The 26,782-nt window shown below is 32.5% G+C and overlaps 1 protein-coding gene across 1 annotated transcript in view; it reads right to left on the reverse strand.

Moving 5' to 3' along the window:
* Positions 1 to 5,416: 5,416 nt before the first annotated feature.
* The window catches only part of LOC106720249 (angiotensin-converting enzyme), a 108,832-nt gene continuing 87,466 nt past the window's right edge, over positions 5,417 to 26,782 (reverse strand). Inside the window, exons 10-12 of the mRNA XM_014514847.2 lie at positions 18,309 to 18,449; positions 6,378 to 6,566; positions 5,417 to 5,601 (exon numbers count right to left, since the gene is read on the reverse strand). Coding sequence (XP_014370333.2) covers positions 5,469 to 5,601; positions 6,378 to 6,566; positions 18,309 to 18,449 — 463 coding nt within the window. The 3' untranslated portion in view covers positions 5,417 to 5,468. The remainder of the gene's footprint in view (positions 5,602 to 6,377; positions 6,567 to 18,308; positions 18,450 to 26,782) is intronic.

A 26,782-nucleotide genomic window follows, 5' to 3' on the forward strand; every position in this document is an offset into this window, starting at 1 on the left:
ACTGGACTGGGATGGCTCTGGGAAGCTGCTGGGAACAAGGGACGGAGCGTTATTACTTTCTTAGAAATAGGGATAAGAACCTCCCATCGTAATGTTTTTGTCGAGTTGTTTTTTTGAATAACGAAAACAACGCGACACAGAGTTATGAGTCCCTATTTGTAAACATTTCTCACGTAAACAGAGTTTTAATTTATTAAAGATCCTTTTGGAATATGCAAGTATTTGAGTGCTTTTGACAGAAGTTTTTTCTGACTTGTTTTCAAAAAAATAGTTACACAGAAACTATTTTTATATTCTTTTGATATTCGTAGTATAGTCGGCTTTATTGCAATATGCTATACAATATGATAGAGAGAATAGTGGAGGTTTATTTGAAGTAGGGATAAATTACCTCAAACATACAATAAATTTACCTTCTTGAAACTTGTTAAGGTATCCTAGTTGATCTAAACTTGTAATCGATTGCGTGAAGATTCTTTATTAGAGAAGCTTTAGAACACACAATAATATCGGTTAAATCTTACTAATGCGAAAGATTAGATGGATGGATGTTTGTTAGAAGGTATCTCTGGAACTGTTCAACGGATTTCGATGAAGTTTGCAACAAATATAGAACATAGTCTGCAAGAACACAAAGGCTACCAATTTAATTTTTTTTTAATTTCTTTCGGACGGAGTAACAGGCGACAGCTAGTCAATGTAGCTATGGTTGATTTAAATTTAGAATCGTATAATTTCCAACTCTTCAATAACTTACTGTATTAATAATGTATCATAATCAACTTGAACTGGTATGCTAATCGTAGTTCTTAGTATTAGGTCCTTACATATGAAATTGGCGTTTTTCGTACTGGCCACTTTAATCACGAATTTCTCCTCTTTGGTAAGGAATTCCAATTTCAAATTTGTACAGCTATAGACTCATGTATTTGTGGTTCTATGACAGTCATTCATTTGTTTTTTTTCTTCTGTTTTTTTCTGTTTGCGTCACTCATTCTACAAAATGGAAAACTTAAAATATCGCATTATTTACGAGTACGAGTTCCGCCGTGGCACTAGTGCTGCGGAAACGACTCGAAGGGTGAATGAAGTGTATGGCGGTCGTTTTGCAAAAGAAAACACAGTTCGTTTTTGGTTCCAACGTTTTCGTTCTGGAAATTTCGATCTGCAGAACAAGCCCCGTGGACGGCCTGAGACTCAAGTTGATAATGAAGAGTTGAAGGCTATTGTGGAAGCAGATCCATCGCAAACCACGTCCGAGTTAGCTGCAGGCTGCGATGTTAGTGATAAAACTGTTTTAATTCACTTGAAGCAAATTGGGAAGATTAAAAAGCTTGAAAGGTGGGTACCTCACGAATTGACTGAAGCAAACCGGCAAACGCGCGTCGACTGTTGCGTTACATTACTAAACCGGCACAATAATGAAGGTATTTTAAACCGAATCATTACCTGTGATGAAAAATGGGTTCTTTACGATAATCGGAAGCGCTCAGCGCAATGGTTGGATCCTGTCCAACCAGCCAAATCCTGCCCCAAGCGAAAATTAACCCCAAAAAAGTTACTTGTAAGCGTTTGGTGGACTAGTGCCGGTATTGTTCATTACAGTTTTCTCAAATCTGGCCAGACTATTACAGCTGATGTCTATTGTCAGCAATTGCAAACCATGATGGAAAAGCTAGCGGCTAAACAACCTAGGCTGGTCAATCGCTCCACGCCACTGCTGCTTCACGACAACGCTAGACCACACACTGCGCAACAGACGGCTACTAAATTAGAAGAGCTTCAATTGGAAAGTCTAAGACATCCTCCGTACTCCCCGGACCTTGCTCCAACAGATTACCATTTTTTTAGAAATTTGGATAACTTCTTGCAAGGGAAAAAATTCAACTCCGATGGGGCAGTCCAAATCGCCTTCAAAGATTTTATTGATTCCCGTCCGACTGGTTTTTTTTAGTAAAGGGATCAATGAACTACCTATGAGATGGCAAAAGTGCATAGAAAATAATGGTTCATACTTTGATTAATTAAAAATATTATATTAAAAAATATTCGACTTTTTGTTCCTCCCATACAAAACGCCAATTTCATATGTAAGGACCTAATATTTGCTAGTTAGTACATTAAACACAATTGGCTATTGTCATACAATGTTTAAATCTAACCGTTTCAGTTAAGCAAGGCGCTCACTTGCGTATCTCGCTGGTGATTTATTATTGTTACTGGATTCAAGATTTATTGTAGTAGGTATTAAGGGTTTAAAATTGCTCTCACACCATTTGCACCTAAGTGCAAAGGGGCCTGTTGAAAACCAGCTCAGGGATGGCCGATGTCGTCCCTGTATCAGCTGAGCTGGCCACCTTTTGCCACGTTTTTAATCTTTTTGTTTTAATATTAGTTCATAAGTTTCTTTTGTGTGGCAATAAACGTTTAGTCTATTCTATTCTATTCTAAAAAGGTTCATTTGTATCGGAACACTCTTTACCCTATTTCCTCGGTCGTATTTTATTTTTTTCATGGGCAATTATGCTGTGATATTGTTTAAGACTTAAATAATTTTCTAATAGTTGACATTATAATTCAAATACCTCGAAATACCTAAAAAAAGGAATCAATTACCTATATAAATAAAAGAACATCTGGGAAGTGTTAAGGAAATGACACCATGTCTGTTTACGTTCAAATGCAGCTTTATCATACAATGCACAGTGAAATAACCTAGTTGTTTAAATTGTGTAGTTGTAGTTAAAAAGTAAAGTGGGACATAATTACAACATAAATATAATTTGTTTGGCTGGACAAACTTACTTATCATTTTTTATATGCTAACGAACTGTTGGTTAACTAATTTAAGATTAGCCAAGAGACCTAACCATTGTCCTACATAAGGGAACCAAAGTCCTAAGGAAGAGTAAAGTAATCCTCAATTTTTTTTGTGTACAGATTTAATTAAAAATAGTTTTCATTGATTTTTTATAGCTCTTTTTTTAATATTTGTTAAAAAATAACCCAAAAAACTTTTAAACTTTGTAAACTTTTAAACGTTTAAACTTTCAATTAATAACAAAGTTATTTTTACAAGGAAACTAGAACTAAATCTCTTTGGAAAAAGCAAAGTAAATGTACTAGGGTGTCATCTTAAACGGGAGCTTTGAACAAAACAACTTTATTACAAATCCAAGCATGCTATTTTAAACCCTAAAACCTACATCAAGAAATATAATTTAGATTGTGCATTTGTTAATAATGTAGGGAGTGTAATTCAATAAAAGCAGACGACACAGTTGGGTCGGAGAGATGTGGCCAATATGATAGCTTCACAATATTACGTTGTATAATGCAACCATTCCCTGCGCAATTTCGGCTAATACTTGAACCCAAGCAATACTGAATGGACTAAAAATATATTTTAAATATTAAACAGGATACAAGGTAGTAATAAATGATATGAAAACATAAGCATACTCGCTGTCGCCCGCGACCCTGTTCGCGCGGAATTAGAGAAAACAAACTTGATTAGTAGTTTATGTATTCTTCCAATGCTACGTCCATGGCAACTTTCAGCGAGATCTGTTGAGCCGTTCTAGAGATACCTTCTAACAAACATCCATCCATCCATCCAACCATTGCTATAAATAATATATAACATAATATTCAAAAATTATTTATTTCACCAAAACGATCTTTTCTATTGTTACCTGACGAGAAATTAAATCCTATAAATAATGTTATTGATTTCGGGGGTTTTTAAATTTTTAAACACGTTTCTAAAAGAAAGCTTTCGTTCTTTTATAGAAACCTTGGAACATAGTTTGCGGTACTGAATGTAATAAATTAGCAAATAATATATCTTAAGATATTGCTCTATGTATAATTGTAGGGTATACTTGTAGCAAAATTTTAACGATAAAAATAATTTTCACGTCAATATGTTCCCTAAATAAATTGTCATTCCGTTCATCAGTCTATGTAGCGATTATTCTTGAATAAAAGATGAAGTTTAGCATTATTTCAGATTACGAATTCAGGGAAAAGGCATGAATTTAATTACCCTATTGATTTAATTAATTTGAACAAATTTGAATTAATTAACTTATATAATATGTAAGTAGTCTCGTTGTCAGTATGAATAGCTCTCAGTTGTGACTATGTATAGTTACATCTGGGTACTGTTTAAGACAGGAGAGGGGAAAAATACTGTATTGAAGCGGCTTCGGCGTCGTAAAGTCGGGAGTTTTTAGCGTCCCTTTGATGTTTACTGGTTACTGTCACATTGACAGAGGGAGCGTCTCTCGGAGGGACATTATTCCTAAGTGTTTATTTGACCGAGGAATATGTTGTATAGGTCCGTATGATTTCGTATCCACTGCGGTGACCGTAAGCTATTTCTTTTTTTAAAAACGAATTTGTTTTGTTTTTATTGCGTTTGCCAGTTTTTCGTATTTAACACTTTAAATTTATCATGATCACAGTAGACTGTCGAAGCATGATGTTGTGAAAGTTAACTAGATGGCGTTCTTTATTTATAAAGTTAAAGATTTTTTGTTAATTCTGTAAAACAAGTTGTAAATCACTGATTAAATAACAATAAGAGACCCGAAGTTAATATTTTTAAGCCAATGTATACTTTTAAAATTACTAACACCCGCATGCTTTATTAACTAGAAGTTCCACCCCTTATCTATTAAGCATAGTTTAAATTTTTAACACGAGATGTAAAAGGTGATGTATAATTTTATCAATAGACTTTTATGTAAAATCTTATGAAATTGACTTGTGTGGATAACTAAAACGACATCTATTTTAATGAGGGCTTAAAGTTTAATAATTTTCATGCCATATTTAAGAAAAAACATTTTAACAAAAAAAAAAACTGGACCATATTCTTTTTAAAAATTTATTGAAATTATGTATATAAACACATAATAATAATCATCAATATATTTACACAGTATTCATAAAGTTATTATTTACTACAAATTTATTAAGAAATTATAACAAAATAAATAAACATAAAATACAAAATTTTAGTTTATACATATAATAAAATTTTAAATAAAGAATTCTTATAACAATCAACAACAGCACGATGTAACATACAGATAAATTACAGTGAACAGAAAAGAAAACAAAAATAAATAAAACATCAAAAACATATAAATGATTCAAATGTAATACACAGAATATATATTTTTTTTATATTGAAAAAGTTAGCGCTTGACCACGATCCTACCCGATGAGATGATGATGTGGTCTATAGATGGTACGCGCTAGCTTTGTGAATGCCTATTCAAGGTACTCTTGAAGGCCCCCACATCGTACTTGGACGGAAAAATATAATTAAATATAATTTAGACGAATATATCATTTAATATACAAAATGTTTATATATATTACTTAGCTATATCTTTAAAATACAACTTAACTTAGCTTTTATTATGTAAGTACATTTTAAGTTATAATTGATATTATTATCGTGTATGAAAGCTGTATACTGTGGCGAGGAATGACGTCATAAGCAAGGTGACAAAGCTTGTGACGTCATAATGTCGGACAGCCGCGTTGTAGAACCCGCCGTAAACTTGTAAGCCTGCAGTTTCAATACTGAAAATAATAGAAAGAACTTAATTTTTAATGACCAATGAACACAAAGTAAAATCGATTTAAAATGTGTGAATAAATAAGCAATTCAAGACTGAATTCAGCTGCAATTTGGATAAAAACATGCAAGTTATAATATAACTAATGTCTGTTTAGACTGGATTTGTAGAGTACGGGACGCATAGGAAGGGGAAATATTATATTTCTGTGCGTCTCCTACTTCGTTGATTAAAGGTAGGCAACGCATTTGCATATGTCTATGAGCAGCGGTCGCTTTGTTATCTCAGCGAACCCCGATGGCTGCTTGCTCGTTTGCCATCTTATTATATTAAAAAATCTAAAGTAAAGTTCCATAATATGCATTAATATAATATGTATCTTTCTTATAACTTCAGAAGACGTATTAAATACGAGCCAATTTTTTGTTTAATTAAAAAAGCTTCGTTTAAACTGTATAAAGTTCGACGTAATTCATTGAAGTTGGCCGACGTCAATGATTAAATATGCTTGTGTAAGCTTGGCGGATGTGTAGGTCAATTCTGTGCGACGACCTCTAGCGGCTCACAGGGACAAACTCCTACAACCTTCTGAATATTCATTGATTTATATATCCTTTTTATTATTTAATGAATGTTTTTGTTCCTTGTTTTAATTCAAATTAAATATTGTTTTTTTTTTAAATAACTAGCACTTCGACCTGTGTGTCGAAAAGAGTTATATTTCTAAAATCCCTAAAGAGATATACAAATCTTTTCATGCCAAGGATCAATTTTAATTACCTGAATTTACAATAATCTCCGTCGTAGCTCCATCCGAGGTACTCGCCCGTACGCAGATTCTCACTGTGCAGCCACTCCTCTAGCGGCCGGAAGTACTCCCGCAACGCCTCCCCGCTCAACCTTCCCTCTCCGATGCTATCCTGCAGAACCTGCATCCAGGGTGCGGAGGAACCTCGCTCCATCAAACGCCTGATCAGGAAAAGACAATTTTCATTTTTTATTTTATATATTAGTAATAATAGGGATACCACTTAATAATTCTGAGTGCGTTTTATGATTTACTCATAATATATATGCCTGTCTATCTATTCAGTCAATAATCGTCCACTGTGGATAGTATACTTCCTTCCAACGATCGCCTTAGAATCAAAAAAGAAATCAAGTCATTACTTTAAAAAGTAGTCTACTTCGAAACATCCGGTTTTTTTAAATAACATATTTAAATACCCATCCGGTATATTCCATTATATAAAATATGCCAAAAAATTAAAAAAAAATGTGATCGTAATATAAATAATGTGTAGACTTTGGATAAATAATGTACGTGACATTCAAAAATTCGAAATCTTACTAATATTATAAATGCAAATGTTTAGATGGATGTTTGTTTGAAGGTATCTCCGGAACGGCTGAACGGATCTTGTAGAAATTTTTCTCAAATGTAGAATATTGTTATAAAGTTATTTTTTTTTTAATTTCGCGCGAACAGAGTCGCAGGAAAAGGCTAGTATTTTTTTAAATTTTAATTTCAATCTGTTGACATTCAAAATGCAAGGTTCGTAACAGAACCGGACCCCTGAGTGACCCTGATTATAAAATGAGCCTGACAATGACATCGTTATTATAATTTTGATTAAAAAACTAAACACTCAGATGTTATGGTGTCAATACCTTGGTTAAGGTCAAGAAAATAAGAGTTCGAACTTCAAATTCATTCTCTTATTACTTTTTTAAATCTCTATTTACAGTAACAATCAATATCTAATATATAAAATTCTCGTGTCACAGTTTTCGTTGCCATACTCCTCCGAAACGGCTTGACCGATTCTCATGAAATTTTGTGAGCATATTCAGTAGGTCTGAGAATCGGCCAACATCTATTTTTCATAACCCCCCCCCCCATTTTTTAACTGCGCGCGGACGGAGTCGCGGGCGACAGCTAGTAATATATAGATTTTTCTAGATCAAATTCGAAATCGGAAAAGTGATAGGTCAAAAGTCATACGAACGACAACGAGCTCTACTTGAAGTTGATATTTAATGTCAGTAAGTAAGGCTCAATTTAGAAATTAAAATCTATGGAGCTTTTGGAATAAGCTTTAAAACAGTGACGTCACATTGATCTTGTAAAAGCTCGACCATATAAGTGTTTAATAAATACTTAACAATGTACAACAACATGGTGACTGAGGCCTAATTTTAGTCCACTTTCCCTTCCCACCCTTTTCTTATTAGGAAAGGGTGGGAAGGGAAAATAGGTTTGAAGGAAAAGGGGACACATATAGGAAGAGAAATATCCTTTTTCTGTGCCTCCCGTAGGCTACGCATCTGCATTTGCAACGGTCGCCTCGCTATTTCGGTGAATTCAGGTGGCTGTTAGATCAACAAAACAAAATCTGTGATCGTAAAATAATCCTAACATTTGACCGGAATCCGATAGTAAATAGATGCTCTCGACAAATTACTATCGAGTAAGTTGTTTAGTTGATCAAGTGATATATCCGGCAAGTAGAATGAGCTAGATACAGGCCACGGGAAAGTGGTCGAACAGGCGGGCGACGGTGATCAAGGAAGACCGCTGGCTAACATCGAACTGCTTATATAAGCGGGCACTACAACTAGTACACTAGGTAGGTATTGTTTTACGGTAGTTGGGACATTGTGTAAGCCTGCTCTAATTAACGCAACTGGACCGGCTCTAGTCAAATATACCTTTCTAGTGAGATAAATTTCGTTGATATAACTAGAATTTATTTTATCTACTAACTGTTTATTATCCACTGCATTTTGAAAATCAATACTATTTTGTATGTTACGTAAGATAATAAGACATATTGAATTAGAAATTAATTTTTCTGTGGTAGAAGTTTTAGAACGCTGAAGTAGGAACAACATACTTTATATATGACTAGCTTTTCCCTGCGACTCCGTCCGCGCGGAATAAAAAATAGAAAACGGGGTAAAAATTATCCTATGTCCGTTTACTGGTTCTAAGCTACCTGCCCACCAATTTTCAGTCTAATCGATTCAGCCGTTCTTGAGTTATAAATAGTGTAACTAACACGACTTTCTTTTATATATATAGATAGATTACAGATTAGGGTACTAGGTACGTTATTCGTACACTAAACCCGGACTTCATGTACGTAGTTTATGTCTTAATTTTTTCTTTTACTTGTTACAGTTTTAAATAGATTTTTTTGTATCTATTACGTCAGTCTTAAGTTGAAGCTCAAGTATTTTTAAATAAGTTAATATAAATTAAGGAAATTTTAAAATTTATATTAACAATGTCATGAGAATGTTGTATTTATAGTTAGTCCTTTGTGATATTACAATACATTGTAACAGACAACGAAGCAAAATTGCGGAAACAGGAAGATGTCAAGATGGTTTATAGGTGACCTAAAAAAACATATCCGTACATAAAAGCCGTCTTTAAAAAACAGGAAGATTGTGGGGTGTCATTTCCTTTTTGTGTCCATCCATTCATCGTAAGGCTACTAGGCTCGAGGGCTCCCTCAGGAGCCTCGGCTCGGGCTGTTACTTCGTTATTATTACCGGATTGGGAGGTCACCGAGCTCTTAGGTCGCTTCGGTGGACGCTCCATGGAGTGACTGGGCGCAAGGGCCCCCGAGAGGGGACCTCGGCTTGGGCTGTCACTCATTACGCGTTTAGCATTCCGATTCAAGGGTGCCCGAGAAGGCCGAACCTCGGCTTGATCGGTTGCTATTATCTGATTGCTATTATTAATACAGCTAACATTACTACCACTTCGGAAAGCGTTAGCGCTGGGAGAAGAAGTGGCGGAAGAAACTCCAGCAACGCTTCTACTATTAATAGGAGAAAACCTGCCTGCTATGAGGCCGTATCGCGAGAATGATTGTCGCAGCCGACGTCGACTGCGGCGTGTGATCTGTTTGTGATGTTTGAGCTTAGCCTGGGCGATAGTAATTGCATCGTCTTGAAAGTCAAGAACGTGCCTAGGTCTACGATAATCCCGACGAAACTTACCGAGCGCGATTGGATTGTAGGTGGCGGCACCTACAACTAGCGGATTAGGATGACTAGCGGATTAGGATACTAGCGGATTAGGATACTAGCGGATTAGGATAACTAGCGGATTAGGATAAATATATATCTATATATATAAAAGAAAGTTGTGTTAGTTACACCACTTATAACTCAAGAACGGCTGAATCGATTTGACTGAAAATTGGTGAGCAGGTAGCTTAGAACCAGGAATAGGACATAGGATAATTTTTACCCCGTTTTCTTTTTCTTTTTTTTTATTCCGCGCAGACGGAGTCGCGGGTAAAAGCTAGTATATGTATATATGAAAGAAAGTCGTGTTCTCACTATTTATAACTCAAGATCGGTCGAACTGATTTAGCTGAAAATTGGTGGGGAGGTAGCTTAGAACTAGGAGACGGACATAGGAACTTTTTTATCTTGTGTGCATTTTTTTTATTCCGCGTGGACGTAGTCGCGGGTAAAAGCTAGTTTATAATATTAGTAAGATTACTTGCATATTAAATTGCTATTGCGTTATCTAAAATCCATCATCCGAATCGTAATTATCGCGTACGAATTATTAGACCATTTCACTGCCATTTCAGTTCACGGAATATACCAATAATTCATTCCTTATATTAATTACATCAGTCGGAATACGACCGGTCGCTATGGCATCTCGTTAGATGGCGCGGTCGAGCGAAACGCGGTGAACCGATGTAGTTCGTAATCGCATGATTAATTCCATTGTTTAACAACTAACATCTAAACAAGTTGAACAACAAGTTGTATAAAAATATTCATAATCAATAAAGATTGTTTGTACCACGATAATTGTAAGAACAAATCGTTAGCTATAACCAGATTGTTTTACAGAACTATTATCTGAAGTACTCAGTTTTATAAGTACAAAATGTTCGTTTTAGTTTTCGCAAGCAGTAATGGCAGCTTCTGAATAAGAACATGCTATTAGGATAGTACAGTCACGAACACTTTGTGATTAGCTTTATACGTTTAAGTTTACTTTGCTTTTATGTTTGCTGTGTATTTTTGCTGGAACATTTGATCTTATTTTTTAGCCGACTTCAAAAAGAAGGAGGTTATCAATTCGACTGTATTTTTTTTTTTTTTTTTTTTTTATGTGTGTTACCGCGAAACTCGGCCCCTGGTGGTCCGATTTTGATAAAAATTATTTTAATCGAAAGGAAGTGCTTGCAGGTGGGTCCCATTTTTTGTTTTTTTTTTAAAATAACTAGAAGACTAGTAGATTTTGAATATAGCTTCAAAATTTGTTGTGGAAATTAGGGACATTTTTGCTTTCAGCGCTTACGTAGGCTAAACTATAGGACCTACATAAAAATGATGTATGGCGAATTGTAGCTCTTTAAATGTGCTAAATAAAAGTCCGCGATAGCATATATCTATCTTTTATAGTTTTCTCACAATAACCATTTTTTTCTTTAGAAACATTAATTAAATTCATGCCCTATTTCCGACGCTATTATTCAAGTTCAGTATTAACCCTTATGTAAATAAATATGTTAATTATCAAGAGAATTAAATGTAGATTATATTTGCAATTGAAACTATATCATTCTGTCTAATAGTTTAGGAGATATCGTAAGAATAAAATTACGCGGAAACGAAAAATGCTACATCGCGTTACAATGAATAGCACAATTTTGCTTTCTGGGCTTACGTAGGTCAAACTATATGACCTACATTAAAATGATGTATCGAGTAATTATAGATCCTTAAATTTGCTAAATAAAAGTCTCAGGTGGCATATATCTATCATCTATGGATGTCTCACAAAAACCATGTTATTATGAACAAACTTCGATTAAATTGCACACGAAAAACAGCGTCGTAAGCTTACGGCGCTATTATATTATATTCGATATGAATCCTTATCCAAATAAATATGTTTGATGGCTAGAGTATTAAATGCAGATTACATTAGCCTTTAAACTATGTAATTCTGATCAATAGTTTGGAAGATATTAAATTATTAAAAACTACGCGCATTCGAAAAATGTTACTGCGGCGCGCGGCTGGACAAAATTAAAGGCACGCTACGATGTATTAGTTCGTTAATTTTCAATTTGTATACCGATTTTGATAATTATTTCATTGTTTAAAGGATAAGTGGTTATCTGGTGTATTCTAAATTAGTTTTTGAATTGAAGTACACACATATTAAATAGGAAAGTCCTTTTCTTTATTTGTCTTATTTATGTCCTTATACGTATTAAGGAAATTTGTAATTAAACTTCAAATTCACTAAAAATTGAGAAATAAAACAAACATTTTAAAAAAAAAAAATAGCCGACTTCAAAACAAAAAAAACTATCTCAAACAAAATGCGCTCAAAAGTAACTTAAAAAAAACAATTTCAAACAAAATGCACTCAAAAGTAACGTAAAAAAACAATTTCAAACAAAATTCACTCAAAAGTAACATAAAAAAACAATTTCAAACAAAATGCATTCAAAAGTACCATAAAAAAACAATCTCAAACAAAATACACTAAAAAGAAACAAAATAATGTCATGAAAACTTCTTTCTTTCTTCTCTCTTTCAAAAACCCTCTAAACTCTAAAGAAAGTTCTCTTCTTTCTTGTAACATGTCTATATTGTATAATTATTGTTATTTTGGAGTCGGTTTCGGTCTAAGTAGGGACATAAACGTAAGTATGTCTAATACATCTCAAATATAAAATGTCACCTATTTACTTCGGCCGACACCGACTGCGAAATAACAATAATTATACAATATAGACATGTTACAAGAAAGAAGAGAACTTTCTTTAGAGTTTAGAGGGTTTTTGAAAGAGAGAAGAAAGAAAGAAGTTTTCATGACATTATTTTGTTTCTTTTTAGTGTATTTTGTTTGAGATTGTTTTTTTATGGTACTTTTGAATGCATTTTGTTTGAAATTGTTTTTTTATGTTATGTTTAATAAATAATTACAATTATATTATATATTACAATGTAGTATAATAGCTTAGCTCCTAGTGTTTTATATTGGTTATTTGCTGTTCCACATAATTACAAATTGCCATTAAAAGCTGCGTGTCATATAATTTGAGTTATACGCGTATCAGTGATGGATGCATTCCGTTACAAGGTCAATCAATGTTTCTATGAATCCTGACACTGTTTGTTGTATTTAGATGTAAATTTTAAATATTCACATTTTAAAATAGTTGCAAATGATCACGATCACAAAAAATCTTTTAAAAACTAATACTTATCCTAAGTGGCATTATAGAAAATATTTTCTCTTTTCCTTTATATAACTTTAATTTTTTATTACGTGTCGACTAAAAAGTACCAGGACATCAAAGAGTACAGGTGTGGTATTCTATTATATTTAATACATGCTTAAAAATTTAAAACGACATTTAATTTTTTAACATCAGTTTCTTGGATCTTTGAAATTAAGAAGGAAGACTAATTCTTATTTAATTGTAACTCGATATTGACATTTAAATTATAATTATAAAGACGCAAAATGTTATCATATTTAACCGAAAGATGTTTCATAAGTAGATAAATTGTGACGGAATGTAATACGAGTACAGTCGAACCTAGTCGCATAAACGAGAGTCCACAAGATCGCGATATTTTTCTGGCTTCTAGATGTTTCTCTGTAACTCGAATTTCTCGCTTATGGAGGTTGACTTTCGGAACAAATATTATCGCTTATAGATGTTTTTTACTTATCCATTTTCGACAGTACCCATAAAACAATTGTAAATTAGGTATCGAGTGAAATAGAAAAAGCTCCTTTGCATGTGGAACTTACTTTATCTATATGCAATATGGAACTGTTTGTCCACAAATCGATTCTAGTGAGCGGTTATTGCAGAATTGTGAGACAATGTCGCAACACGTTGGACGCATAAATAACTGGTTACAACTCTAAATCGCTTTTTGTATGTATTCAAATGACATTACTGCAGCATAAATTTCAAAGAAAACGATTATAGTGTGCTAAAATGTGTCATAGATGGATGATATTAAAAATATATGATTAAAAAATTATTGATTTTAATAATTTAATCATTTTTATATCGTTACGTTATCCGTTTGAAAACAGTTTCAACTTAAAATATATTTATAGCGAAGCTATAAAAATTCGAATTGTAGCTTTTTAAACCGAACATACTAACAATACTTACATATAATACTTACTAAATAATTATATACTAATCTATATCTATAAAAATTATCATAATTTTTATAACTTACTAGTAGCTTTAAATGGAAAAACATTACAGTTGTTTTTCATTAGTTGTTATTCAGTGATTACATGTATAATTTTTTACTTTCATTTGAATCAACTGGGACGTAACAGTATTGAAGAACTCGTCCCAACAACTTATCTACACATTTTCATTGGTTCTAAACACGATAATGTTTTTACGCAGAAAATGTATACGCGTCAAATATTAAAGAATATCACAGAATTATTAACATTATATAAGAACGAACTGACTGATACATGTTTGATCAACACAGCACAAAGTACTAGGCCTACAGAATTTGCACACAGAATTTTGTTATTACATAAGAAAACATTAAGTTAATTTTTTTTAAATAACTACATTTGTAGAGATACAAAGTAGGGAATGAAAGATTGTAAAAATATTTTTCTCTCATCAGGAATACTTGAATATTAATATAAATGCTTTTCAGAATAAATAATGAGTTATGAAAGACGTATTTCGGGATTTCGGATTTGTCCTCTACAACTCTATAAGTCCTCTTTGTTATAAGGTAAAAAATTGTGTAGTCATTTCAGAACGGACATGTTTTAGTTATTTCCCTAATAACTCATATAAATTATCCCAATTGCTTTTTAGCCAGTTTGTTCTAATCCATATATCTCGTTAGTCTAACGAACAGTGATATCCTCAATAAACTGCATTTGGTATTGCAACTGTATACGGATATGCTAGTACTATTAAAATATTTACCAATAGGATACCTTTATTAACAACTAGCTTTTACCCGCGACTCCGTCCGCGCGGAATAAAAGATAGAAAACGGGGTAAAAATGATCCTATGTCCGTTTCCTGGTTCTAAGCTACCTGCCCACCAATTTTCAGTCAAATCGATTCAGCCGTTCTTGAGTTATAAATAGTGTAACTAACACGACTTTTTTTATATATATAGATAGATTATTTTGTTGTATTTAGATGTAAATTTTAAATATTCACATTTTAAAGTATTTACAAATGTTCACGATCACAAAAAAAATACTTTTAAAAACTAATACTTAACCTAAGTGTGTTTTTTCCCTTTGTTTTTTTTTCTTTATGTAACTTTAATTTTTTAATATAGTGTCGACTGAAAAGTACCAGAACATCAAAGAGTACAGGTGTAAGACGACGGTATTTATATTTCTGCAATTTCTTTCCATAACCTTTATTTATATTACGTTATGAGAGATATTTTTAAAGGAAATTATCGATAAATGTACCATGAAATGCACCAGTTAATGCCAAATGAATTCCAGTAATATATCGGTTTCCGTTAACCCCTATAGTAAATTGATTAACTTTAAATTGCATTTGAACTTAAATCTTCCCAAGGGAGTAACGGGATTTCTGTTAAATTATAACAATTGTCATTTGCCTTATGAACTTGATTTAAAACAATTTTCATTCAAATACTTTAGTCAGTCATGCCATGCCATCTTACTAATATTATTCTGTCGTAATAATCTGGAAGAACACATAGGTTACTATTTTTTTTAATTTTGCGTAGTTATGGTAGGACGTAGTCACGGGCGATAGCTAGTTCTCTAAAACCGCGCCCGCGAGTCAACGCTAACAAGTATTACGAACGAAAAGATTTTATAGCTGGATATTTTTTTCTAATATTTTAAAACATGAGCGTAAATAGAAACAATTCGATCTCGAGAAAGGAAAATAACATGCTCTATCCCACAAGGAAGTGTACTGGGGTGTGTACTATTTTTAATTTATATAAATGACTTACCAAAAACACTAAACAAAGAAAAAACCTTGCCAGTTCTATTTGCAGATGATATATCCATTTTAATAAAATATGAAAATATAACCGCACCTAATCCTATATTACAAGAAACATTACAAACTGTAACAAATTGGCTCCAAGACCATAACTTAGATATAAATTATAATAAAACTAAAATTATGCATTTCAGAGCACATAATAAATCCGCCCTAAATATAAACACAACTTTTCAAAATACAACCCTAGAAACTGTAGACACCTTTACACTGTTAGGATTAAATATTGACACACATATTAATTGGAAAACACATATAGAGTGCATTAAATCAAAGCTGTCCAAATTTACATATGCTCTTTTTCAATTAAAATGTAGCACAGACGTAAAAACAGCACTATCAGCGTACTATGCATATGCATACTCATGGCTGACATATGGTGTAATGCTCTGGGGAAATAGTGTAAATAGCCAAGATTTATTTATATTACAAAAGAAATGTATTAGAATAATTGCTCAAATAGATAATCAAGATAGTTGCAGACCCTACTTTATTAAATATAACCTACTAACTCTTCCCTCCATATATATTTACGATATTAGTTTATTTACATTTAAAAATATAAAGACTTTTACAAAAGTAAAAGACACACATAATGTTAACACTCGTCACAAACATAAATTACACTTACCGCAATCTAGAATTAAAATGTTAAATGAAAGTCCCTATTATATGGCTGTAAAAATTTTTAACCACTTACCAAATGAAATAAAAGAAGAAGTAGAATTCATAAAATTTAAAAGAAAATTAAAACATTTTCTAATTAAGAAATGTTTTTACAATATTGAAGAATATTTTAAAAATTCAAAACAATTTAACCTCTAAATAAACCCAAATAAGCATACACACATAAGGCAATAAATAGGTAACATATATTAAATGTATTTCTTTCTTTGTTATTGTATATTGTAATTTGTATTGTATTGTATGTTAAAAAATTATATGTAACGATGCCTGGAAAAGGTGAAATGTTCAATAAATAAAATAATTAATTAAGTTGAAAATATTTTATAATTTCTATACAAGGAGTTAACATAATTTCGTATATAAAGTGTCGCTGGAAAGTCGGAAATATTTTTAAACATATGGATATTATATAAATGGGGCCGCCAGGAAGGACAAACAACATAAGTTACCGCGCTATTTCATTTAGGTCAAGACTTGAATTCTTTTAATTGTGTTAAAAATATTTTTACCACTTTAAGTTTTTAGTTATTTTATTTGTGTTAAAATAAAAAAAAAACGAATAATTTTATATTGTTTAGTAATTTAATGCTTTATAAAGCATTAAATTATTATAATAATGAAAAAAAAAATTGGCAGACTTGTGCAATATTTGAATATATGAATCATACTGTAAATTGTAACTTGATCTTTGTAACCAAAAACACGAGTAATTTCCTTATTTCGAGCGATTTAGATTATACAAGATAAGCAATAACAAAGGGCTTATTTGTGTATGCATAATGGGATAGTGAGTGTGCAGGGCTGGAGCTGCATTAATGCTAGTTTCACACGAGGGGAGAACAGTGTGACAGTGTAGCAGGATATTGCAGAACTGCTATTAATTTGAAAGCACACTTGAACATATCGTTAATCAAAATATTACAAGTGTATGAAACTGTACGTTTTGAAGATTCTTCCAGCGAATCTATAATCGAACGTGATTTTGTAAAGGGACATTTATTTAGGGGACTTTATTTGGAGTAATTGTTTATTCATACAACAGCAGTACTGCATTTTCTTCCTGCCTTACTGGTCTGCACCCGTATCAAAATAGCATAACGAGTATTTTAGCGGCCCGCTACCCGCTGCCCGCATCGTGCTCTTAAAGCAATTGGTCACTTCCTCAATGACAGACGGCGACGACGGCGGCGATTACGACCGACTCACTTTATTTACTCGTTTTTTGTTCACGCATCGCTATTTCGTACATTATGTTATTGAGTTATACTCAGGGTTGATTTTTTATGTCTTTTGCTTGATATCTTTAGTTAAGATTAATTATACCTTTAGCTTAAAATGCGTGATAAATAATTGTTGAAATAAATGTGAAAGTTTTAAAACTAACTAACTAACTAGGGTGACGCAGTGACCCAAAGTGGGCCTTGGCCTCCGACAACAAAAGTCTCCACTTTTTCCGATCCCGCGCCGTCCCGACCCAATCTCGGACCTGTAGGTCCCGAAGATCTCTATTTACCTCATCCATCCAGCGATATCTGGGACGGCCAACTGGGCGCCGACCACTCGGTCGTCCCATATATGCGCGTTTGACACCACGAACATCATCCATTCTTTCTAAGTGGCCGAGCCAGCGGAGTCGTTAAGCTTTTATCTCGCCAATGATGTTGGGCTCGGCCACCAGTTTCTCAATCTCAGTGTTTTTTCTGATGCGCCACGTTCCATCCTCTTTTTGCACTGGCCCTAAAAATTTTCTTAAAATTTTCCGTTCGGTGACTAGGAGTTTTGTGAAAGTTTTACTAATTTATTTTATTTTTATGTGGTACCAACAGTTGTTATGTACTTAACTCCTTCTTAGTATAAATATAAAAGAGGCGACAGTTGTGTGACAGACTCCAAATGGATATCTCTGCTTTCTTGCTAGGTTACGGTTCGTGTTTGTTATACATACTTGAGTATCCTGCCAGCTTCCGGATTCCGGTAGATGTCGCACTTATGTAGCGGGCGCGTTGGCTCTCCGGGGATGTACTGACCCGTGCGCGTGCACAGCGCCCGGTGAATCTGGAACTGCAGCACGGTGCTCACGAAGTATCTGACAAAAGATATGAAAACATAGTGAATAACTTTGATAATATACTCGTTTTAAAGGGAAACATTATGCTCTGTCATAAATAGTTAAAGTACTAATAGGATGATGCCAGATTTAAGATTTGTTTTCAGCCAGAAGTAATGTTTAAAGCTGCTAGGTTTATTCACAATGATGTATCAAAAATGCCCTGAATCGCTACGTGAAATGTGTCCACCCTATCAAATCTCTACCTAGGCATTTGGTCTCATATTTTTTTTTTTATATCATAAGGTGACAAACGAGCAAACGGCCACCTGGCGTCGCCGCAATAGCGAGCCGACCGTTGCCCATAGATATCCGCAAATGCAGATGTGTTGCCTACCTTTAATCAACGTAGAAGGGGACGCACAGAAAGAGGATATTTCTCCTTCCTATGCGTCCCCTCTTCCGCCTAATCCACTTCCCCTTCCCATACTTTCCTAATAAGAAAAGGGTAGGAAGGGAAAGAGGACTAAAATTAGGCCTCCGGTATCCGCGTCTTACTTTTAAACTCAAGAGTCTTTCAATGATTTTTAAGATTAGTGTAGATTTCTCATACTAAATGTACATAGACTATCTTAGTGAACATACATCAGTGAAGTATAAATAACTGTACATTTTGGTTTTAATTATGTAATGCTGTTGTATTTTTGGTAATAAATAATATCTCTTTCAGCTCATGATTTTAAGCAATTTCTAGTATTTCATAAAACGCATTGCAACGTCAATGTATTAAGGATTAATACGTCGATATAATTTAGTACCATTTTAGTGGAACTGTTTACGGAAAACAAGGAATGCCTATGTAGGTTAGATTTCGCATACTATCCCCAGCTATAACTTTCGCATGTTTATTGCATAATCTTATAATTAAATTAAATCATATTCAGTATTCCAACTTAATTGTACAGTTGATATCTTGATGTAATGAGTAAATATGGTTCAGTTTGTAAATATTTAAGATCATTGATAAACAGTTTTGGTTTGTTTTGAAACAAGATTGACGATAAGTTAAATCTCATTCATCATCCAGTTAGTTGCCACAGTTATAATATGTGTAGACAAACATAGCGTTATCCCTTTCATTCACTTGAAAATAACAGAGACGACAATGTGTTTTTGTGTTGTTCAAACAGTAAAAACTCATCATACTGTCACTCATAATATCATAATAATATGTTTAAGGGAAATGTTTCTTTTTTTATTATTTATCTTTTAAATAAAATTCAATCTTGCAATTAAAAAGAATAGCTTTCAAAAGAATAGAAATTGATTAAAAAAAGTTATTAAATAACTTATCTACAACAACTATATAAAATTAATAAGTTATTTGGTCCTTAAAATCTGTAAAATAGTAATTTTTTTTCACATTAACAATTTTAATTTTACAAACAATATATGGTGTAACATTTTTTTCTCAAGGATGTAGTTTTTTATTGTTTGCGGAACTTAATTGAATACGTTTAAACAGGTTTTGTATCCGCTATTATAAGTAAAGGCGTAGTTCAAAGCTGATGAAACTGTTCCCATTCTTACCGCCGACCATGCCGAAACAGTTATGGCGTTTGTAAGAATTCTCCATCAGATTAGGCAATAACTTTTGTAAGTAGCATGTGTAAAATTTTAGAGCGTCATTATAAGATTTAATATTTTCATCGAAAAAAAAAAAACATTTTAATTACTAGAGAAGATGGTGATTAAAGTACTAAATTAGAAATACAAAAATGTATGTAATTTATTTCAGAATAATAACTTATCGTTAGCCTTAATTATGTCCGTTCTATTTATGTTGAATTAAATAATTGTTTTTAGAAGCGTTTCATTTCAAATAATAACCTCAAATTCAGTCGTAATCTCTATAAAATACGTAAAATATGAATCGAAGGTCTGTATTATAATTACTCAAATTTACAGGTTATTTAGTGCGCATTAGTTTTGTGTGTTAGCTAGTTAATTAAGACAATTAAATTGTACCGCTTCTTTCACATTGAATGTTGCAAGTTAACAAATATTTAGGTATTTATTACTAAATTTATTGGCTAATTACTAGAACGTTACGTACGGTAATATTGCCATCAATCAATGGATGTTACACAATGCACCGGTTAAACTGTAATCGGTGCGTACTTATTGTAACATTTTTATGTTACGTGTTACGGAACGCGGGTATGGGATTAGTGCAAGCGGGGAATGATGAGTCTTTTTATAATAATGATGTTCCATAAATGTGCATTTTCTAATTGACTAGTTTACATGTGTATTATGTAGTCGACATTTATTTTATCTGTGATGAGGAAGAATTCTTTTTTCAAATCAATTATTTTCCGGTTCCGAAGAATTTTTTTCATTTACTTATTTGTTTTTTAAATATAGAAATCTGTTTTTCCAGAAGTAATTTTCATTTCCTTTAAAGCTAATTCAAAATTCAAGATTATAACAAGTTCTTTAATTATTTTTTTATAAACTTAAACATCTTGAAAAAAAAAATGCACCGTATTTTCCGCTGTTAATCTGACTCTACATATTAGCGCTAACAACTTTAGACGTGTATCGTAGTATGATTTATTGACATAAAAGCATAGTTACAGGATAAACATATATCAGTGTTGCAAGGATGGAAGCCTCACTTTTATTTTGAACAAATTAATTGCCAACGAAAACTCGTATTAATGTGATAAATAATATTGCCACTTCATCATGTCTGTCAAATTTATCGTAAATTACTTTGCTGGGTTTATAGCTGTTATATGCGTGTGTTGCAGTATTAGTACGTTGCTTTGCATAATAACATAGTAAAGTGAATAGATGGCGACCATTTTGAGGTATAACTTCTGTTGTGAAAGAAATATTTATGGCAGTGATATAGCGAAATGTAACAATGTACCTGCTGGATATATATTATACTTTGCTTGAATCTTGATTGGCAATTGTTAGAGTTCTGGTATTTTCTAGAAATTAACAAAAAGGTCGTGTGTAAAGGTGTTATGCAATATAGTCTACTGTATTTTTAATAGCTAAATGTGGCAAACGAGCAAACGGCCACCTGAATTCGCCGAAATAGCGAGGCGACCGTTGCCCATAGACATCCGTAAATGCAGATACGTTGCCTACCTTTAATCAAGTGAGAAGAGGATAGGATTATTTTATGTTTCTTACGAATGTTGACGCAAACACCGAAAGAAAAAGTATTATTCTAAAAGCGCAGTTAGTGTTCCTTTAAATTATATCAAATGTGAAATAGTTGCATTATTCTTTCTTAAGACAATAAATGCAATTAGCATTTGTTGCATAATGTTGGATAAAAAAACAAACAAGTTCTCACCTACTTTTGCCGGCATTCTGCCTGGCGTGAACTTAATCTGTCGCTAACGTAACACATCTTGATAACAATATACTTTAAGGCGGCTCCACACTGCTTCTTAATGTGACGTTTGGAGTAATCACCTCTTCACACTACCAGGTGTTGTGACGTTTAGAGTAATTGCGCGGATTTGCGAAAATTAGCACGTTTTGTAACATGTGTAGTTGTTACATTTTTGTGTAAATGAGACTAATTGTTAGTGTACGTTAATTTTGTAACATACTCGTATTTGTAAATGTTACAAAAATAAGCAGAGAGATTTATTTATATTTTATTTAACTTATAACTTTAAGTGTCTTAAAAATAAGTTTTAAAACATAATTATGCTTTGTTTGATTGCTTTTTAATAACACCTCTTCACATTTCGGACTCTCGCTCTAAAGTGTGTGTATGTAATTGTAGCAACAGGAAATATATAATATATTATTGATCTGACGTGTTAACATCATTCGGATGTTCCTCTCCAACAATCATGTATAATAACTTCAGTTTGAGTTGGATCTCCGGCGATCACTGCAATAATGATAATAACGATTTTTACTGCTAATTATCCGCATGTTGCGAAACTCAGGATAAATAAATACAGTCGAATCTGGATAAGTGAGAGTCTAAAGGACTGTGTTTTTCTCGCTTACAGAGGTTTGCCTCTAACTGAGTTTCTCGCTTATTCAGGTTTCGACTGTATATTTCAAATATTAATATTAATAAGGAGAAGACTTTTTTTTGGGATAAAAATCTATTTAGTCGACACCTGTGAAGATATTCACCTCTGAACGGGCGCATGGCCCACTGGGACAGGCTGAAAACCAGCTCCACAAGGTCTTGCGGTCTACGTTGAGCCTGCAGCCCATTGTTGTCATATTTTTTGTTCTGTTATTAATGCCTGAAATATTGTATTCCTTATGATGACAATAAAGAAGTTTATTATTATTATTATTATATTCGAGGGTATTAGAATTTATAAATATTATGGCATAAGTTAGTAATTTTTCGAGATTTAAAGTCTTTATTATTTGTAAGATATATAAATATCTATATGGAAAGGATTAATTATCGTTAACTTTGATAAATGGTATCATTCAAACCTATTACAAAATCAAACAATTTATCAAATTGCTTCAATCAAATGGAACGTTATTATAGAAAAACATAATGTATTCTCGATATCCTTCAAGGCAATTACGTGTAAATGTCGTTACAATTTGCCTTGTCTCTGTCCGTAGTAAATGTTATAATTGTGATATTATTACTGTATAGTAGACCTTGGTTGTACCTTTCCCGTGGACGAGTCATAGGGCACGATTGCTATGCTGATTTTGACTTGTTTACTTTAAGTACGCGGTCACTTAGTCAACTTTTACTAAGGTCACTTTGACTTCTATTCTTGGAGGTAAACTAAGTGTTATGTGACGTCTTTTGAACAAATTAAATTACAAAAGTTTTATAAAAACCGAGTTATTTTAGCAGCTTTTGACAACTGTTTTTTTTTAAGTAACAGAGAGGCTATCACGAATATAATTGAGAAAGTATTCGTAATGTCATCGAAAAAAATTGTATTAGATTTGTACAGTAAATTTTGACATATTTTATCGATGACGTTACAAAAACGCATACCGCAAATATTCGTGATAGACCCCCTGATTCAGAGAAATAATACGCTGTATAAATTGCACATACAGTGAAATTAAATTAAATATTAAATATTAAAAACTTAAGCCAAAGAAGTAGGACATCAAAACCACTAATTACTACTTTTTAATTATTTAATAACGTTGCATTTAATATTTTCATAATTTTACGAAAAACTGTAACACATTTGGCAACAACTGCAAATGCAATATCTGCAATTTGCGATCTTAAAAATCGATTTCGAAAACCTTTTCAGTTGTGTCACATTCGCAATTCTCGTATGTGACTTACGTTAACGGAGTATTGCGCTTTAATAAGCTATCTCTTGATGCTATTTGAGCGAAATCGCATATAAAAAACAGTAAAGACTTTAAAAGTTTCCTGCTCACCCGAAAAACAAGTGATCAGTACTTATTGAGTTAATATGGAATGTAAAATGACCGCGTGTATCGCGAGAACGTTCATTACTTATGTAATTTTATGGCAACTGCTAACACATTTTATACCCCACGACTTTTATTTTAACTTAAAAATTATATACATGTTTTTGTAAAAAACATACAAATAATTAGAAAGCAGGTTATTAATAAAAAAAATTGCTGTAAAATTCCTTTTTTTTAATAATTTTCTTCTAGTTAATACGTAGAAGTTTTTACGAATAACTAATAAGAAATGTAAAATCAACGTTCCGAGTTGCTCTAATTTCAAAGATAGGATAAGATATACTTGTAATCTAAAATATATTGTATTTTTAAATGTTATTCCATATTTTTACTTTCATTCTACTTCTGTGTTAACTTCTTGGATTTTATTTTTAATATTGTTTTTGTCACAATAACAGAAAGTTATCAGAATTGAAATTAGAATAATGATAATATGAATAAGTCGTTACGTTTCCGTGTCGTTGCACACTAAAGAGCACTCCGCCAATGTCGGCGCGGTTTCATAAGTCGAGAATTTGTAAATATGATAAATTAAGAGAGATGATACGGAATAGCTCTAAGGCGAAGGTCGTCGAAATTAAGGTCGTATAACATTTTGTAATCTGGAACGCGTTTAAAAAGTTATTTTTTTATTACAAAATTATTTAAAAGTAAGGCGATATGTGGATTACTTTGAGGCAAATTACGTTATTACTTCGCGGAGATCTGTTCATTTTGTAATACAGAACACTTGTGAGTAAATACGGTGATACTTTGAGTTTGTGTAATAACACTACAAAATATTCTCTTAAACATAATTGAAATACTACTACGTATGTAATAAGACATTCTATACAATTCTACTACCAAGAAGATGTTATTTTTCTAAGTATACGAATGGGAACTGGTAGAAAAAATTCCTTTCCGCGTTCATCTCTGTTTCAAGGGAGATATGACAACGCATTTGAAACAAATGACTTGTTATGCGTTGCTATATGTCCCTTTAAACATCGTGTGAGATTTGATTCCATAAAAAAGTCTTATGAATTATACACATTTTACACAAAACCTTACACAATTACTCAATTTACACAATTGATGAATTTAAACTTAATGTAAGACTAATATTTCAAGTCATTAGCTTAGGTTTTGCTAAGAAATTTGTACATATAATAAACAAAATATCTCTGTAAAATTATTAATTTAATTTAAACGATACTTAATTTTAATGGAAAAATTCCATACAACGATTAACTATTATTATAACTTCGAAGCAGGAACAAAACGTAAATTGAGTTCACGGAATGAGTTAAGGTTTTTAAATTTTACAGTTCTACTGTTGCATATTGTCTGGGATAAGCAGGATCTAAATTTATTGCCCATACAAACTGATTGACCTTTATACGTAATGCATTTTCTACAAATCAGAACAACCTTACATGGTTTAAATAAATTCATAAAATTAAATATGGTTTTTTTCAAGTAAAAATCATGCGATTTTTCTTTTGTGTTTTAAATTACCGTTCCTATCCCCTTCAAGAGTATGGATATATTCCTATATACGTATGTAGTTATCAAGTAATGCTGGAATAGAAAAGTAATTATTACCTTCTTAGTTAGAGTGAGCTTTTGTTATAATTTATTTCATAGTTGTGCAATTTAAAAAGTAAGTTCTGTTTATACTTTTATGTAGAAGGATTTTCCGCGTGACCTAGTGATACTTTATTAAAAAAGAAATAATTTTAAGCTGGTTATAAAAAATATTATAAATTGCTTTTGAAATAATGAGAACAAAATAACTGCCAGTATTACTGCTAAGAGTACGAAGAAAAAAGTCGCTGAAATTTTAAAAGTAGAATTCTTCTGTCGTGTCACTTGTTATTCACACATTGTCTTTGTTTTTTTCAAAGATAGTGAAAGGGATAGCAATATGTTTCTATACAAGTACGTCAACAATGAAAATTCTTCTTTAATGGCACGTGTTTAAAACAGTGTTTTAATGTATACCCTTGACATAGAGTAATGATGACTTCAGAGGTCAAACTTTAACTGATGTACTGACATACCGATGCTATCTAAATTTACATAACTCGACCTAGTATAAAATAACGCGTGCTGTAACAATTTCAATGTTTGCAAAAGATTAGGAGTTAGGTAATAATACTTTAGTAGTAATTTTCCATTTTTATAATTTTTTTTTCATCCGTTTTAAAGACATCAACGCATTACAATCAAGTTATCGAATTTTTAATCTGATGATTCTAAATATATCTAGTCCTATTATGAATTTACAACATTCAAAATTTGTCGGTGACATTATTACTAGAACATCTATATGTTAAAATACACTGCCACATATTAAATTAATAGAAATAAGGTCCGCCTAAACATTGTCCTCACGTTTGAAGATATAAAACATGAACATTGTCAGAACGTGAGCTTTTTAGAAGTACGGTGACATTTAACAGGGCGGCGTAAATCCTTGACATATCACTACAGATAAACTCTCTCGTAAGTTCATTGGCCTTCAATCAAAACAAACAATCTAATGAATTCATATAATACTAGGCGTCACCTGCGACTCCGTCCGCATGATATTAAAAGTAAGTCATAAGTAGCCTATGTGTTCTTCCAGACTATGTTCTATATCTGAGCCAAATTTCATTAGGATCCGTTCAACCGTTCCGGAGATATCTTCTACCTAGTATCCATCCATCCATCTTTCTAAACTTTCACATCTTATTAATATTATATTATAAATGCTAATGTTTAGATGTTTGGGTGAATGGATGGAAGGATGGATGTTTGATTGAAGGTGTCTCCGGAACGGCTAAATAGATCTTGATGGAATTTGGTACAGATGGAGAACATAGTCTGGAAGAACACATAGGCTACTTATAAAGTTT

This window comes from Papilio machaon, chromosome 8 (assembly GCF_912999745.1).
Source record: "Papilio machaon chromosome 8, ilPapMach1.1, whole genome shotgun sequence".
In the NCBI taxonomy this organism is placed as follows: domain Eukaryota; kingdom Metazoa; phylum Arthropoda; class Insecta; order Lepidoptera; family Papilionidae; genus Papilio; species Papilio machaon.